We start from the raw sequence: 18,865 nt of genomic DNA on the forward strand, positions 1-18,865 counted from the left end.
TCCTTCCTTGTATTACTTTCCCACACTCTTTCTAAGTATAGTTCTTAGAAACATACAACTACACTATTGTATATGCCGCTCACCATTATAACAAACAATAAGGAAAGATCAATCACATTTAACAGAAATTATTACTTCATATTTTTGTCACAGCAGTATTCATTTCCGGATTAGGGAACAATTTTATTTTATTAAGTCCCGGTGTTCAGTTCCTTTACATTTACATTGCCACTCCAAGTTGGCCCCCATCGCATTGTGGATGGGCTTACATACTTCATGAACGTAGTGACGTCAGCATGCACATGGTTATGTCATCACCGCGCTTCATGCTAGGGGATTTAAGAGTTCCTCCGTGCTTCAGCTAACATTTACGGGACTACGGAGAAGGGTAGGCACAATGTGGTGACCTCCTAAAGGGACAAGTAAGTGCTCTATGTACAGACTATGGTTGAGGCTGCATTTAAATGTCGATATACATTCTGAAGTGCAGCGCTCTCTCACATAATTACTGCATACAGAGGTCCTTTCTCTGTGAGTATGCAAGGGACCAGACGCACTTAAAGTTTCCATCATTATTACCTTTAGAAAGGGACCAATTGACTAGGCACGAGCTTGCATGTGGCATGTTCTTCTGTGAGCACAATTTTTGTGCATGGGGATAAGTCTAATACTAACTAAGAGCAAACTAACAAACAGGATAATTAAGTGCATGCATTAGTACACCATAGGAGAAGCTCAATGTTTTAACAAAGCATCAAAATATTTCATTTATGATTTATGTTGTGTCTTGTCCATCTTTATATTTTAGGTCCTATACAGTGCTATAAGTGTCCTCAAATTAAGGTAACTTGAGACGTATAAGCAAACACAATTTCTTTGAACTGTGACATCAGGTGAATAGAACACTTCAATATTTCCAGACTTAGGTAGAGCACAACATGTAGATTAGGCATTAGTATACTGGTCCTGACGAATTGTCACTGATCAAATTAGGGACCATACTAGGCAGGAAACGTTGACCCAGGTTAAATCTCATGCAACATTATTTTCCAGATGTCTCCATTGTTTTTAACATTACCAAAGACCTTCCATGATTAAAAAAGTATTTCCAAGGATCCTTTAGTTAATGTTATATTCCCCTTCGCTCGTCTTTTTGGCCAATCTACTCAGCATACATATAGTTTGAAACTTCAGATTCGAAAGCTGATTTTGAAAAAGATCTCTGGAAAAAGAGTCCCCATGAGTAGTCCGTTGGGCATTGCAGCACCAGCCCGACAAGGAGCACAGCCCAATGATGAAGCCTGCCACCAATTGGGTGAGGGGTTGTGCCCCAAAACACTAATGATGTGTTTGACCTCCATATGTTCTACTTGTCATAATTGAGGGCTTGAACTATCCCTCCGGAACTGTACACAGGATATACTTAGTTTACTGCATCAGGGAGGAAGTGTGCTGGACCAACAGCATCCTCTCTCTCTCTCTCTCTCCATTTTAACTCTTAACATCAGTAGCCATCTGTCTTTTAGTCCTTGTGTCTCAATAGGGAATTCTAGTGACACTGCACTGCAGCACTTCATGTGCCAGAAAGGAATGTAGGATTTTTTTCTGCAGTCGTATGACAGCAATCCATTTTTGTCCCTTTGCCAGGGCCTGACTCTGCCAGGCCCTGGCCTACTTAGAGCACTGTCTATAAAGAATATTGTCACTTCAGTTCTCCACTGTCTTTGGCTAGGTTCATGCTACAGAAATACTACATACACATGTTTATGTTTTAAAGCCCACAATGAGATAGCAGGCCAGGGCCGACTGGGAACGCAAACCAGCCCCGGCAATTGAGTCGGGCTCGCCGCGGTAGAAGGGGAAGGGGGGTGGATGGGGTCGCAGTGAGCATGGAAATCACTGCAGCTGCTTTTGTTACAGGGGGCTGATATTGCAGCTTTGCTACAAAACCGGCCCCCCAGGGGTCCAAAACAGGCCCCCACCCTAGAGGCCCACCAAGGAAACGCATGCTGCCTGCGTAGGCCAGCCCGGCCCTGTAGCAGGCCCCTGACGAAATGGCCTCCTTAAACCGCTTACTACTCCATCACACAACCCCATACCCAGTTTAAACAGTTTTTCCTAAATATGCAAGGTTGTATTTTGCTAGTTAATATGTTGATAGCTGGTTCACTATTGAAGTAGGATGTAGATATAATAGATGGAATGGATCTGTTTTAAGTCAGTTAAGGATTAATGGTCTCCCTTTGGGTGTTTGGAGGTCCGGTGGCAGAATAAACAAAACGATATTCAAAAGATTACGACTGTAAACGTGATGGTACTGTAGGAACGATGCATTTTATCTTGGCAAATAGATATGGTGATGGTCCCAGAAATCGACCTCTCAGAACGATTTGGAAGAAGTTCAAACATGGCCTCCAGATGGGAAGCCATGGGCTTCCATGGGTACAGCATGAAACAAAACCTGTGCTTCCTAAAAAAAAGTACAGATGATTCGTTTTAAAACTATAAACAACTAGCATTTGTTTAATTTGGTTCTGTGTAATATTTTAGACAAATGCAAACATTTATGAATATGTTTCAGTTGGAATGGGTGTGTCTGTATTGTATTCATGAACTTGTGCAGTTCATGAATAATCTGAACAAAACACTTCTGAAAAGAATCGTCATGAGAATGATGTCCCTTGCTCTGTCCTCTTACTCTCCTTCCTTCCCAACTGGATCGGACTTCACAGCTTTAACCACTAGGATAGTGCAATTGGCATATGCCAGATAACATTTTAGGCATATGCCTTTTGTAGAACTTCGGGGCCTCACCTACAAGATGTTTCCATAAAGAAACGCAAGAAGGAATACGGGGTGGGCCACCTTCTTCCCTTCAAATGTAAGGAACCTTTAAATGCCCCTGATGCTGCCTTTGCTCGGGTAGGAAACGCATAAAGTCTCAGAGGAACCTCAACTGCCCTTAAAGTGTATACAATTCAAGAAATGATGCACTTAGCTAGAGTTGCTTTAGGCACTTTACTGTCTCATGAAAGACCGCCGTATGGCACAAACAGATGCCTAGACACCCTTAAGAGTTCATCCTTTCCAGTTGCTATTTCAAAACATTTTTCTGTTTATTTGGAAGGGTTGCCCATTAGACATATTTCTAAGTGGTGAATAAAAATATAATTCACTTAGCAATAGCAGCATTAGCCACTTCATTGCCTCATGGAAGAAACAAACAGAGGCCCAGAGACCCTGAAAGGTTCGTCATCCAGGTGATATTTCAAAGTTCTAGAGACTCCAAGATTCTATACATTTGTAATAATGAATACACCTGCAACTTCTGGCCCAATCTAAGCACTTCTTGATGCTCTTGCCGTTATTTTTCTGCAGCAATCTATTACCCGCAAAATAAGCAGTTTTATGTCTACATTATTCTGTAAAATATTGATTTCAAGTGTCATTCTCAAAACAAAATATGGAATCACTTTGGGGAAGTCAGAGTTGGGTTCCCATTTTTTTTTTAAATAACGGCTCTGTGTGCCTAAGTGGGAGCAGCTAACACAATCGCTTCTGTGCATTATTGAAAATGTTGGTGGAATTATGAATTTGAGATGCTTTAATGTAGACCGAAGAACTATTCTTTAGCCAGAATCCAACGCTATAAAAAAATCACCAAAATAAAATAACAACGCTCTTCAACAGCTATGACTCATAGGCACCTGAGGAGCAGTGGCTTGCTCCTTGCAAGAGCATGAAAAAGGTATCGCTTGACGTCATGTTTCAAATAATACATTTTAAGTATTTGACTTAGATTAACACCACAAGGTAACATCAAATATTGACCTGTGTCCCGAAATGGACTAATAACGATTACACGGATATTGATTTTATGCATGTCAAATGTGGCTGCCCCACCACACCATACCATACCATACTAAACTACTTAAAGTTGATACTTCGAGTTGATAATGTGTCTGGTTACGTTAAAGTAGGGTCTGACAATAACTGCTGACCTCACATTGCTTGTTCTGATCCAATTTCCTAAGCTACCTAGGACATGAGTAAACTTTCTTGGACTGGCTGTTTTCCTAGCCAATCAGAGAAATGTATTGGAGTAGATGAAAAGAGGGGCACACCAGATGTTGATGATCGGATGACGGGCCCAGCTGGGTTTAATGTTAAGTTATGAGTTCATAAAGCGTATGTATACCCACGAGTTTCTTGCTGAGGTAGACTGGGACAAGGACTAGAAAATGAAAGTAGGCTCTGGAAAACAAGAATGTTATTATCATGTGTTTAAACTTACTGAGTCATGTTGTCACTCATGTGTGATAAGGCAGTGAATTCCTGGGTCTAGCAGGACAGAGCGAGAGGTTCTGCTCTCTCAAACTACTTTTAGAGGACTTGGGGATAGTGACCAAGTTGGCAGAGAAGGAAGGTAGTGATCTAGAAAGGCTAGGTATGATAAGAACCAAGTTTAAATGAGGCAGAGAGAAGCTCCCCATGCAAGATTCTGTGAACAAAGCAGAAAATTTGAACTGGACGCATTTCCTAACAGGGAGCCAGCGGAGAGACTGAAGTAGGGTACAGCGTGGCTAAATCCAGAGGATATTGCAAACAAGACGTGCAGCTGTGTTTTGGATTACCTGAAATCTAGTCTTGAACTGATTATTGCTGTGGTGGCAAGTCTTTTACAGTTCTCGTTGAGGAAAGGCAAGATTTTCTTTAGGCGTATAAGATGACAGGTTCAGGTAGAGATAAGACCTGATACACCAAAGTCAATCTTGACACCCAGGCATTTTACCACCACAACAGGTGTTGGAGGAGAACCCATTTCAGAAGGCCAGTGTGACTTGTGCAAGAGGTTGATCTTCCCATTTACAACCAATATCTCTGTTTTTTTCAGCATTTAGTTTACAGAGTTTCTCCACCGAGTCCTAGATCTATCTCATCAAACATATGAATTGAGAGTTGGAGGTCAAGTTGCCATCAAGATGGACAAGTAGCTGGGTGCCGTCCGCATACATAAATATGCTGACATCTTTGGCTAACTGACTCGCATATACACTGGAAAGATGTAAAACACCCAAATTTCAAAGGGAATCCATAAGCAACTTAAGAGGGAGGCCTAACAGCTATGGTACGATCTCTAGGACAGGATGAAAATAAGGCCCAAGACATTTTCATCATTACGGCTGCTTTCAAAAACTCTAGGAGAAAATCATGGCCAACTATGCTGGACGGAGCTGACGAGTCCAATAATATCAGTGTGTACATTTTTCCCCTAGTCAGCCTCCATTCTAAAGTCATCAAGTAACTCTAGGACACCAACTCGGTGCTGTGAGCAGGATAGAAGCTTCCATGGTTCCTCCTATATTAGCCAGCTTGTAGCAGTTGTTCAATTGTTTGGCCACATGATTTTCGTACAATTTGGCAACAGCTGGTTGGCGACATAGGACATTAGTTTTTTTATTATTGTGGAGTCCAGGGCTGGTTAGGTCTCGCCTACGCAGCGCGCATGCGCTGCATAGGAGGAGACCTCTTGGAATTGATTCGCTTTTTTGCTCAAAAACGTGCACGCTTTACATTGCTTTCAATGGCAACGCGTGCCCGTTTGGCGATTCCCTTGCCGGAGCGAGCTTTGGCAACATCTGTTTATAATTAACTTTCAAACAGATGGTGCCCCTGCTCGCTCCCGCAATGGAAACGTTTTGTGGGTCTGTTTTTTTTTTTTGAAAGACAGCGACGATCTCCCAGAGACTTCTTCCAGCAAACATAATGCTGGCATACAGGCTGCTTTGAGCAGAGGAGAAATCCCAGCGGCAGTCACTGCAAAGCAGGGTATGTTTAGAGGTATTAAACGAGAAGTCATATGGAACGTGTAACAAAGACTTGTGTTTTTAATGTCGTTTATTCCCTTAATTCTTTTAGACAAAACAATGCTAATAAAGGCATTTCTAAACAGCAGACACTACTGAGATACCGTTCAGGAGAAGTACATTTTAATGCCGCGCACTCGCCGTAGGGCTGTTGCTGGAATTGTCGCATTCACATCATAGTCACCAGAGCAGCCATTCATCCTCCTGGCTAAAAATTCACGGTCTAATCGTAGAGCAAACTTCAGCATCCGCGGCACACAATAGCCAAGCTGTAGGCAACATGTCACTTCATGGCTGCATGCAACAAACAAATGCAGCCCGAGTTAGATAAGCACAAATCACCACGTGATGCTACAACCGCCTGTAGAGCTCCAGCGACTGACTGCTGCTTTCAAACTTGGGGGAGCCGCACTTTGAGTGCTGGCAACACTTCTCCGAAAAGAGATGTCTGTGTTTTGTTTTTTCAGAAGAGGAAGCGGCGACGTTTCTCGTTACGTTTTTTCCCCCCTTTGACGAAACAGCTGAGTACATTGTGAATATCTGACGCTTGGTTGACTAATTTCTCTCTTTGGTCCCAGGACTTGGGCAGTCCAGTTGACCGACATGGCACGTTAAGCTAACAAACAGTTTGATGGGGACGTTTCCTTAAACAAACATTGACTCCCTGACAACAGCCCGCCAGGTGCTTTCGAGAACAGTCATCTGGCATTTGCTCTCAAGCCACGGGTGTCCCCACTCCCCAGTAATTTTCATTCTGATTTGAGCTTCTTACTCAGAGTGCGCGTGAAACGTATGTCGCAGTCCATAGCAACAGTCAACCCTCAACCGACACCCCCTATAAAAAAACGCTACAGTAGCCCATCAGACTTGAGGGACCTACTTTAGGAGTTATTAGCATATCACTGCGCCCTGGCTGCGTCGATGCTCTGTCTACTGTGTTGTGACTGCATCCTGAGAATCAAAGGAAATTTTTTTTCTTAAACCTAAGTGAGATGAGTGTATTGGAGTGCATAGAACATGCTGGTTCTGCAGCTGTGGCAGGTCAGTGCACAAACCGGGTCTGAAGAGAGATGCAAAGGTGAGAACATTTAATTAAGTCAATGTGAAACCCAACCTCAATAAAAAAAAAGAAACACAACATACTACAAACATTGGCTACTAAAAGGACAGACATGCGTATATACGTGTATTAAATTTCATGCTTTCCTTATATTTCGTTTCCTAGTCACAGGTCGAAAACCTTCAGTGAACAATGATTTGAGAGCGTTAACTGAGGATATTTAAACAGGGTGAAGAGTCATCATTACAGAAGGTGCCATCTCCTGGGAGACAAGCGTTGGCATGTGAGGATGTGCCCGAAAGTGTCCCTTTCAGCCAGTTAATGAAGGTTGGCGGTGCCCTAGCTTTCTACCTCAAGGAGGAAGCCGTTTCCAATGTTACTGTCCAGACGGAGCATACAACATTCGATCAGACACATCACTTCTGTCAGCTCATCAAGCACGTCTGTCCAATAATCTGTTACGGCGGGCCAATACTACAGCATGTGTTTTAATCCCACTTAAGGTGAAGGACAGTCAGTGTATGAATAAGGGAATATTTGGTTAATTTTACAAGGTGTGAGGTAGGTTCTATGCAATATGCTAAACTGACTATATTTAAGCTTTGCATTATGTGATACTTTTTGATGATATGCTATGACCTTATCCCACTCTGTCGATTAATACTCGGTGGCAGCTACAGTAAATAAACAAGCACTTGCATATCCAATAGGTCTCGCCTTTGGGACCTTATAAGTGTTTAGCCATGCAACAGTTGATGTTGTTGCACCAAGGATATTGTGCTGCATAACTAAATACTTATAAGGTCCCAAAAGCGAGACCTATTGGCTATGCCAATGCTTGTTTTTAGTTTTGTTGTCAGCAAAACTAAAAAAAGATTTAAATGAGCTTTTTAAAAACCCATTCCGTACCATTGGTTGGTTTTGATGCGACTCATTTCCTTGCTTCTTATTAGTTGGTGCCTCATGCTTGCCTCCTGCTTTCTCCAGGCGCTTCCATTGTTTGTCCCTGCTGTGGAGCATGGACCACATTCAGTTTCCTGTCTGACGCTAGTGTCCTTCCACTGGCCGTGCACTCCTGAAGGTGCTTTAAAAAACAAAAAGAATTATAATTCATGCACTCTATAAGAGTACATGTGTCTGCTGTCCGTCCCCTTCCCTCCATCTGTCCTCTTGCCTCATCTGCCCTCCTCCCACTGTGCGTTGTGTTGCTGCACTTTCCTCGTGTTGCCTGCCCCACCCGCCTTCCTTCCTTCCTTCCACTGTCCATTGTGTTGCTGCTCCCTCCCTCCTCCACACCTTCCTAGTGTTGCTGTACAGCATGTGTAAAAAAACATTGACAAAACCAATAGATCTTGCATAGACGAAACGTATTGGCTTTGACATTGCTTGATAAGAATAGTGGTAACCAAGGCAGATTTACAATATTTAAGAAATAAGCCCTGCATGAGTGAGGCGTTGAGGAACTTTTGTAAAGGGAGGAGTTGCTCTGCAGATTTAATGAGAAAATCTACAGGGCAGGGGTCAGAGAGTTAATCTGAGTAAACTGATTGTAAAGAGTGCTATACAACACGTTTGCATCCTGGACAGGAACATAGGGGTATTTGGACAGAATACAGATTATATGAACCAATTACACTCGGAAGAAGTAGCCGAGAGATTCATTTTCTGAGGGACTCAATAATAGATGTTCACTTTACCTTCCAAGCTACTAGCAGGGGGTCTACTAGGCATGGGGATATAAGCTGATTGATGGCTATCGATGCACTTTAATAATCTGATGAGCCAGATTATGTAACAATTTGACAGTAGAGTAGTACCTTCGAGAAAGATTACATTCCCCTTTTAACCATTATTCAAATGTTGTGTAGTTTTAAAGAACGCCACAACTAAAAGAAAACAAGCACAGGCAAATATATTAATATTTACTTTATTGCACATTTTTCATAACAAAAAAATCTGAGAAAAAGCTGTTCTAATAAATAGTACAAACAAGGGAAGTTAAAAACTGTTGTAATAATTTGCCACCAACTAAAAAAGGACATATTATATTGCACTAAAAAACTTGGAAAAATGAACAGGGAGTTTTACAGTACTGCACGAAGAAAGCAAGATGTGTTACAACATCCCAAAGCACATCTAATAATCGCAGCACAGCCAAGTGTCACTCAGCTCGTGTAAACCCGGTCTCCCAATAACCATTTCCTGTAGTGCACTGAGATGTCCCTCTCTCTTAGAAATGTTTTCTGCCCTACGCAGTTCAGTTGACAGCTGTGCACGTCCTTCGGACCAACAATGTCACTCCGTTTCTCTCCTCAAACTTGGCAGCTCCGAAATTCTGGGTTATTTTGAGAGCGACTCAAAAATATTAAGTGCCAATACAAAATGGCGCTACGTCTGCTTCTGGACTAAGACGGTTAAACTAGCTAGCAACAGTCCACTCTGTCACACGTGGTCCCCTTTCTTTGACCGTTCTTAAATTACTACACTCGCAGCAACAGTACACGCCTCGCAGTGCAGGCTCGCATTCCAGAAGGCTACAGGCCCAAGGGTGTTCCTGAAAGCAGAAACCGCTTGAGGGGTCTATTTATGGCTACAGTATCCTGTGTGAAAACTCACTTGATGTATCCTCTGAAGGCACAGTCCAGAGGCCACGAATACCATAGTGCTTAAATGTTACAAACTTTCTCCAACAACTTTAGCTCACGGGGGCGTAAAAGCTCTATACGGTTCACATTCTGGTTAGCGGCCTTTCTTAACTTGTAGTTGCTACTTCCTCTGACTTGTAAGTTTCTCTCTCGTCCACCTGTTGACATTTTGTATTTAGTGGCGTGTTATACACCGACAGTTCACATTATGCAGGAATCCGGTCTGAAAACGGCAAGCTATTCATCAACGAATTGTACCGTTATAAGGTTACTAATGATCGCCTAATTGTCTCCAACGCAGCTTTTTGAGTCAAACGAGGACGTAAATAATGTAAATATGTTGGGAAACAAACCACTTTGTAAACGATCGAGACAAACATGCCGCATTTGTTTAAGACACGGATCTCCAGAACCCACAAACTCACCATTTTGTGCATGTTGATTAGTAATAATATAATTTCATAATGCGACTATAGTGACGCGAAACATGCACCTTTATGTGGCAATGTATTGTTAACTCGAATGAAACCAGGGTTTGAGGGACTTTTTTCATGTGCAAAAGACGTACCCGTGTGCAGTAAACAAACATTATGAAACAAAGAGATATGTAGTGAAATGAAGAGGTGAAATGAAGAGATGCAGTGAAGAGATGCAGTGAAAAAGAATTGATACATAATGAAATTCAGCTGAAATGCAAAGGTGGGTATTGAAATGAAGAGATTTGTACAGTAATCTGATGCAGGCATCATTACATGATAGCAGCTTTGGTCGATGTACTCGACAGACACATGAAGGCATGCTGTTGTGAAACATTCGTGCTCACTATTAATAAAGACTATTCACTGCACAAGTGTTGTTGCATCGTTAGTATGTTGAGCTGACTTCCTCAAAGTCTAAGTTACATGAACAGTTGTCTTATGTGATTAAAAAAATTAACATTAGTTGCCTGACGTCAGTGTTTTTAAAGCAGCAAAGAGTGGACATCACAACAAGGCTCCCACAGACATTTCTCACTGCTTGTAGAAGAAACCTCAAAGGTGGACATCATTTCATATGACTTCCCATTCATCTTCAAAATCATCAGGGTGGACAAAAAGCGAGTGGTCGCTGTTCTTCTGAGCACTCTGTGAATGGCTGAAGGTTTTCGTAAGGCGTTGCAACAGATAGCCTGAAGAACCTACCGCCCACAGGTCATCCATAGGTGTCACTGCAAAGGGAAGGTGAAGATGCGTTAGTCCTAAGCAATACATCCAAAAATAGACAAACCACTAAAACAAGCTTTGGTAAACCCCAAAGGTCTGGCTTGCATTTTCTGTTATTACTCAGAGCATGGCCCAGGAAAAGCTGCGGACACACTGAATTTGTATTTGAACAACAGCCCAGCATCTGAATATGGTTGCTAGGACGCCAAAGATTCGTACTCTAATTTAGACTTTTATAGGAAAGTAAAATTGGCGTCCCCAGCAATGTATTTGGTTTCCTGTATAGTGAACCAATGTGTCTTGCTGTGACAAAAATATTTTTTTAAATATATAATGCACGTATGAGATATTGTATTGGATGTGACAAGAACTTTGATGACTGAGTGTACTTTTCAATTATTAAATATTTTATATAATGCACTCCAATGAGAGCACTTTTTAGGCGGTGGAAGGATAAACCTAAGCAAACAACAGAATGGCGAGACTAAAATACTCTTTGGGCAACTCTAATATCTGTTAGACAATGTCTCATGCCAATGACCGAAGGGAGCCCACCCAGGCAAGCCAATGCTTTGACGGGGTCTGACCCAAAGCCTACCCACTTTCTATTAAGCACAAGAGATTAAATGGAATATACGTTACCTTACCAGTTTTCTAAACGTTTCACTCTACTGTACCAAGTTTTCCAGACATTAAACATCATCATTATTATGAATGTATTCTTAAAGTATCATCTAAGACTCAATTAGTAAAATGTGTACTTGATAATAAAATGAGTAAGGAGGCTAAGATACTCACATAGCAATGGCCAAGGAGAAGATATACCTCCCACAGTGGACCTCGATAAATGAGAGCAGTGTAGAGCATTTAAAGGGGTCCTTTGGTGAATGATTTCACAGTAGGTCCCAAAACATACGCAGATATTATCAAACAAAGCAACATTCTGGAATGAATATTGTTGTTGATTGTTAGCGAGGTAGGACTTGGTGCAAAATAACTGTTTTTTTTCCAACACAGGATAGCAGTTTTATGGTCAAGTTGAGAGTGAGTTCCAACAGGCTGATGCCATAAATGAGAATGCATATCCTACCACGGCTGAATGAAAAATATTTGGTTTGATCTGGTTTAATGAGGCACATATCCACTGAGGAACTTAGCATTAAGCTACTGCACCTCAGATACACCTTTCAAGACTGCACATAAAGCCAACCCGGCAGAGTTTTGAATTTATTCCCCAAGATAATTGGTAACCAGTGCAGGACACACAGGTGATCAATGCTCAAAGCAAGGAAGAAGCTGCAACATTACAGCAGAAGAGGTTTACCTAGCTGGAGCTACCAAGCGAGGCCTTTGCCCCAAAACACCCTAAAAAACCCAGAAATGTCAGCATTGTCAGACCCATAGCAGTCATTTCCTTACCAAGACAAGTGAAACACCAGCTCAGACTCAACTAATACATATGGTGACCAATGCAAGCCACAAAAGAAACAAATTTGAATTCAGGCTGAAGCATAGCATGGAAAGAGATACTGCTGATCTTCAATCATGCTAGACTTCGCCAGCTGTTTTTATAGTGAGTACAGCTCCGACACGCTTATCTGTGTTGTTCGCTGGCTAGCTATTGTGCTGGAATTCAATTACATAATTGTTGCAGTGGCGAGTGTTTAGCTGCTCTTTCTTCTTCCAATCCTCTGGATACTAAATTCATTATGACTGGAAAGAGAACTCTTTTCATCCAATTGATCTCAAAACCATTAAATCTAGGTTCTGGTATTAAACATCTAAACTGGCTTGATCAATGTCAATTTGGGCCCTCTTGCATGTCTTCTGCAAAACTTCAGTTGGAGTTTCTGCTTATATGAGGATGAAAAAAAGTTTCATATAAGGAACTAGAGAGTAACATCTAATTCCTGTCTTTCTCAAGCTCTTGACGCCATCAGATGGTGGATGAAGAAAAGTTGTAAAAATGTAATCCTAAAATTGAAATCATGTCGGTGGGAAACTGACCAAACAATGGACCACGCGAAGATCAATTTGAATTCCCATGGTCATAGTTTTCCTCCACTCCTGTCGTATACGGTGGACCCACTAAAACAAGTGGAGTTATGATTTCTTTGGGAGAAGTGTGAGAATACAGGGTGGTAGGAATTTTGTGGATCCCCACAGATTTCAGAACTTTCCCTTACAGAAAATGTAGTTGCATCCATGTAAGACACATGGGTCAGTAGGCTCCAGAAATTCCCCAGGTCATAGAGCTCCTTGGTTGCCTCCTGACCCAGAGCTAGAAAAGCACAGCCATTTACCATGGCAGCTGAGAGGAGATTGGATTTGAAACCCCCCTCTAAGCCGGCCCACAAATCAAAATTATGCAATAAAGAAACCAAATGTCCTCTTGCTTGCCATTGGGTGAGAGATGCTCTAGGGGAACAGAAACATTGCTGGGGGCTCAGGGGTGGAAGTTAGGCCTGAGGCCAGGGCAGACCACCCTACTAGGCCTGATGCCAGTGCAGGTCACCCCACTCCACTTCTGTTTTCCTAAACAAAAATATCCCTGGTGCTTAGTGGGATCTCTACCCCTCCCCTGCCCCAGAGGGGGCAGATCGGGAATAAACAACCAATCTGCCCTCATGGGGTGATACAGAAAGACTGAGGTACCCTTAAGGGGGAGTGTGTCAGGCCGATTGTTTGGGTGCGCTGCCCCCACCAAAATATTTTATTTTTTAGTTCTGCCCAACTGGGGAGAAGACAGATTTGGGCTAAACCCCACTAATCTACCCCAATTGGATGGGAGGGGGGGCACATTGCCCGTTACACTGATTCTGCAGTGGGGGCATGGCTTCCACTGCCTTTAAAATATATATATATATCCCTGACTTCCTGTGAGTTTTCTGCTGCAGTGCAAGCAAGGGTGGTAGAAAGACAGATGGGCCCATTCTGGGACGGGGCACAGCTCAATGCCTGGGTGGGCTGCGCCCACCCTTCTTTTTTTTTTTTTAACCATTTTTCCTGATGTCTAGCGCCATTATGTCCAACAGCAGGGGAGGCAATAAGATTTTTGCACCTGTTCTAGGGTGGGGCATGGCCCGATTCCAGGGTGCCCTTTGAGTAAGACTTATTGATCCCTGGAATCCAGAGGGCTTTCTGCCCTCCCAGGTGTGGTGGGAAGGGGACAGGGAGGGGTTTTAACACCACCAATCCCATCCCCAAATGGGACAGAAAAACTGTTATTTTGGTTTTTTTGGGTGGGAGTGCTAGCCAGTGCCGAGGATTGGCACTCCCTCACTAAAATGCTTCTCTGGTTTCTAGCGGGTGGATCCCTGCTTGAGAATTGCAGCCCGAGAGCAATCGCCAAGCAGGGATCCACTTGGGAGAGATAATGGAGATGCTGGAATGGGGACATTGTCCTCTTTCTAGCTGTACCTCTCCCACACAGATCGCACCTCAGGTGGGCAGAGTTATGCAGAGTTATGCCCCCAGCATTGATCAAAGTGAAGGCAGTTCACTCCTAATGGTGCGGTATGCTTTCATTTTAGTTTACTGTGCCTTCAGTGTGCAACACTCCACATTACTTTTGTTTTTTAACCAGAAGGATTTTCTTCTTTTGAGTGGTAGACAAACTGTTCATGTACACCATAACACAGAGGCTCTAGGGGTTTATCCAAAATTAATTTTTAACATGGTTTGTCCAAAGTGATCAGTTCTAAATAGGTTCATCATCATTCTACCTGAATGCCTATATTGGCAAGGTGTGGACAAAAGAATAAAACTTCAATGCAAGACAAGACCTTTTGCGGATACAAAGGATCCGATGTTTAGGATAACAGGAGAGAAACTTCTCTTTTCAACCCAAACAAATCAGAAATGAGTGGCAAATGGGCCATTTGGAAGCCACAAGAATTACTGTGTAGTTTAGCGCAGAAAGGGATCATTCTAAAGAACAACGACTGGCACAAAAACATGACCGGAGAGGGAAGGGAAGAAGGATGGCTGGAAGGAGGAGCACTAGAAGCTCCCCCTTTTCTTGTCTGATGATCGGGTGAAGGCCTGGGAACGAGCCTTAGCAGCAATGCAGCTCTTTCATGAGGTGTGTTTACTGGCTTTCATGGACGGTAAAATTGGGTCCACTATTCCCACAACTGGTAAATCTGATCAACTCATAATAGGGATCTTAGTCAACTGAGCGTATCCATTTACTGTTTGCGTACTCCCATCTCGTGGATTGCTGACAAAAACAAATGTAGTTGTCAGAGCTCATTTTTATAGGCTCACCACAGCACATAGAACAAAGGATAACCTGCACAGCCCATGCTTGTGAATGTAAGATATATTGGAGTATTACAGCTTGGATCAGAACTCTTTTGTCTTGGATAAAAAGGCAGTAAACTTACACTGATCTGTGTCAGTGGCGCAGATTATGGTGTCTGTCATGACAATTGGTAACCACAACTTGTGAATTTCATTGGGATTTGTATGTTTGAGTCCGAAACATAACTCAGTTTTTAACTATGTTCAGTGAATGTCCTTTTTTTTTGATGCACTTAAAATTCCAAACATCCACTGTTTCACGGCTGTATGCTACCAGACCTTCCATCCAACCTGTGAACAGACAAAAACCACTGCGCACACTTTTTGGCAGTGCACAATAGGGGTTAGCTGCAGGTCTGGCCTTCAGCCATGCCTTGCCCCCAACCTACTGCACACAGTCAGGCCCTGCAGCTAACTCCCACTGCTCATTGCCTAAGACCGTGTGCAGCGGGAGTTAATGGAGAGCTTGGCCTGGGCCATATCCTACACTCAGCCAGTTGCAGGTGGAGTTGACTCATGGAGTATGGCTTTTGGCCTACCTTTTTTAATTTTAGTTTGGAACTGTTAATCCAAGGCCAGTGTTATATCCCAGTACCACAAACCCAGGGATTCCTTATCCTGATATGCAATGCATGTGTCGGAGAAGTATGCTATGGGTTTGCTGTACCTAAGCAGAAAGGCTGTTCTGGATCACAGTACCTTTTATGGATTCGCAGCTCTAGACACCTGAAATACTGACTAGGTTCCACAATACCCATCATGGTACTTTAGACAATGGCTGCCAATTTCAGTGTCAGGGATCCATAAATCCTGAAAAGGTACAGAGGATAAGGTCTCATTTTAATAACTGTAATTTTTTTTTTTTTTACTTAACCCAAGAGGAGGGGGTTTTAGAGTCTCCAGACTGTGGCATGGGGGTCAGGGTGTGCTCACTCTACCCACTTATATGACCTTTTCATTTTTCTTCAGGATGTGGGGACTGTGCACCGTGTTCTGAAATAGCCACGGTAGGAGAAATTTCTCTTGCAGTTGCCAATCACATCGTTTGGATCAGCAGTACCAGCTCTTGAACCGAGAAGCCAAAAGGGCGACGGGAGAAAAGAATCACTCGTCCAATCTGATTCCTTTTTTATTTTTGGAATAACAAAGGAGTCACAAATCCTAAAAGGCACATATACAAATGTTTTAACTTTACCTCTTAAAGCCCAATTAGCAACTTTTATAAACACTTACATCTCCAAAATGTCTGAAAAGATTCATAACAAACCAACAAAAATCACAATTTCTGATTAAGTTCAACTTTCATGCCGTATTTGGGGTCAATCGGTTTAGCAGTTTGGGCTGTAGGTGTGAGCAAAAACTTCCTGTGCGAGCTACAATGGTAAGAAATACATCTTTTTAAATCCCCCTTACATTTTCTCCTCTGCACAGACCTTCATGAAAATTGGCAATTCAGACCTTAGCCGACTACTTCAAGCAACTTCCAAATCCTTCCACAGGGTCAAAATGAATAGGTAAATCAAAAAAATGCATTTCAATAGAACGTGTGGCTGAACCATAATTACACAGCAGCACCCATCACTGTGTAATTTATATTTGTGCCCTGACAAATAAATGGGGCTTCAATAAACAGACCCACTTTCTCTAATTTATTACAATAGTGAGAAACTCAGTTCCATGTAGTTACCACAGTACAGTTTAAATGACTTGGGAAAACAATGCTGGTTGCAATGTAGATTCCATCTACAATCATTTGACAGACACAACCAACTGGAACGTAACTGGACTTTAACCCCTTCTGCAGTAGGTTTAGTATATACCTTTGTGTATAACGAGTGCATATACAAACAGTACGGCATAAACCACTGGAGCAAAAGATAACGGGATGCAAGACATCCCAAAAATGCCATAACGGTGCTACACCATACCTGTATAAGCATGAGAGGTAGAAACGGCACCAGACGTATACCAGAACAAAAGAAAGAGAGAGGAAAAAAGACCACTCTCAGCGTAATGGCGCACTATGTTAACACCGACCAAAGGTTGAGAAGAAATATGAAGAGATGCAACCAGAGCCTACCAGGCTAGTTCACGGAAGGAAGGCCGGAGAGGCTACAGCCAAGAACCAAAGGTCAAGAGACAGAAATTAGCAATGTTTTTAGAATTGCAGATGGAGACAAGAAACACGCCAAGTGTACATCCAGTCCCAAAAGGGGGAACAGGGGCGAACAAGAACGATCTTAAGCACGCTGATGTAGGCCACCACAGAAACCTGCGCAGAGCAAACAGCTACAGAGACCATAAGGTGGCGTGGCTAAAACAAGCATAATGCTGCTCGACCAGGCCATGCTAAGACTAAGGTGAGAACCAATACAAGAAATACAGATATGCAGGGTGGAGAACTAGGACGACTGACATCAGAAGAGCCGTCCCGCATGCCTAGCTGATACAATATAGCACAGCCGAAGGAAGGTGCAGCAGGGGAACCAAAGTACTAAGGCGTAGAAACGGAGGAATAATCGCAGAAATTCAGACCACACCCTTCGACTGGAAGGAAAGTAATCCTTGTCCAGAAGAGAGAATCATTCAGTAACTGAACACGAAGAAGGGAGCAGTGTATCCCTGTCGTCAGGTGTATGCCCGCCCTCTATCAAACCAAGTTTTTAGAGGGCGAGGACTGGCCGATGATGAAGCATGACACCAGGTGGTGTGTGAGGCCAGTCCGTAACTTTTAGTGAGATGTCCACACTCGCATAACACCATTCAACATTGTTTAGGTCATTCTAATAGGAGCGGCCCTATTTGTGTATACTAAGTTGTGTTGGAGGCAGGCCGTCTCCTATTACCCTAAAAAGCCTCTAGTTCCCTTCCCCAGCGAACCTGGGGGTAGTGTGCATTGATAGTGGTACAGCCAATGGCTGTGGGAACATGTTTTAGGGTCACATATTTACATTAATAGTATAACATAGGGTTGCACTAAGCAAGTCTAGTTGGCATCCTAGGATTCACTAAAATTAGTGGTCCACACACATTTGTATCTATTACCTACTGACACCCTATATCAAACATGGAGTCTGAACTGACTTTTGGAGAGGAAAACTACGCTGAGATCTTGAGAACTCCATCTCTCTTGACAGAAACTGTAGTAACCCAAACGCTAAAAAACTCAGATGAGTGGGAAGCTCTGACAGCTAAGAAGAAACATCAGGTCAGGACAGCCCTTCATGGAGCTTTTATGACCGAATACCTTAGAAAGAACACTGCCCCCTGAGGGTTAGTGGTGACCAACGAGCCAAGACTCTTTTTAGACAATAAGGAGTTTCGTATCAACTGGTCCGGAATTGCATGGAAATGCACGAAGGACTGGTTGGTTCTTATAATTAACACTGCTAGACAACTTGCAGATGCACTACTTGTTGAGATACAACAAAGTGAAAGCCGACTGAAAACTCTTGTTCATATTACTGTCTACAAGAAGAAACTGGAAGAGATTAATACTGATCAATCAGAATACCGAGAATATCTGAACCAATGCAAAATCACTAAATTACAAAAGGATGTACAAAAATTCAATCGGGACACAGTATATCCCTATACGACAGATGAATATTATGATCAGCCACAACAACCGCAACAATTAAGAACAACACGGAAACAACGGCCTAGACCGACTCCACAGAATTGGACATTCAGTTCAGGCGAAGAAAGGAGCAGTTCGGAAAGTAGCAGTGATGAAAATACGGGCAGACAATTTGGAAGAAAATACCAGAATCCACATCACCCAAT

The 18,865-nt window shown here is 42.7% G+C and overlaps 1 protein-coding gene and 1 long non-coding RNA gene across 3 annotated transcripts in view; one reads left to right on the forward strand and one right to left on the reverse strand.

Moving 5' to 3' along the window:
• Positions 1-18,865, forward strand: part of LOC146798962 (uncharacterized) — a 317,402-nt gene that overhangs the window by 156,421 nt on the left and 142,116 nt on the right. The gene's annotated exons all lie outside the window — the stretch shown is intronic.
• The window catches only part of TECPR2 (tectonin beta-propeller repeat containing 2), a 616,143-nt gene continuing 606,118 nt past the window's right edge, over positions 8,841-18,865 (reverse strand). For both annotated transcript variants that reach the window (XM_085626337.1, XM_085626336.1), the window contains exon 21: positions 8,841-10,779. In XM_085626337.1, coding sequence (XP_085482463.1) covers positions 10,622-10,779 — 158 coding nt within the window. In that variant the 3' untranslated portion in view covers positions 8,841-10,621. The remainder of the gene's footprint in view (positions 10,780-18,865) is intronic.

Source organism: Triturus cristatus, chromosome 9, assembly GCF_964204655.1.
Source record: "Triturus cristatus chromosome 9, aTriCri1.1, whole genome shotgun sequence".
Taxonomy (NCBI): Eukaryota; Metazoa; Chordata; class Amphibia; order Caudata; family Salamandridae; genus Triturus; species Triturus cristatus.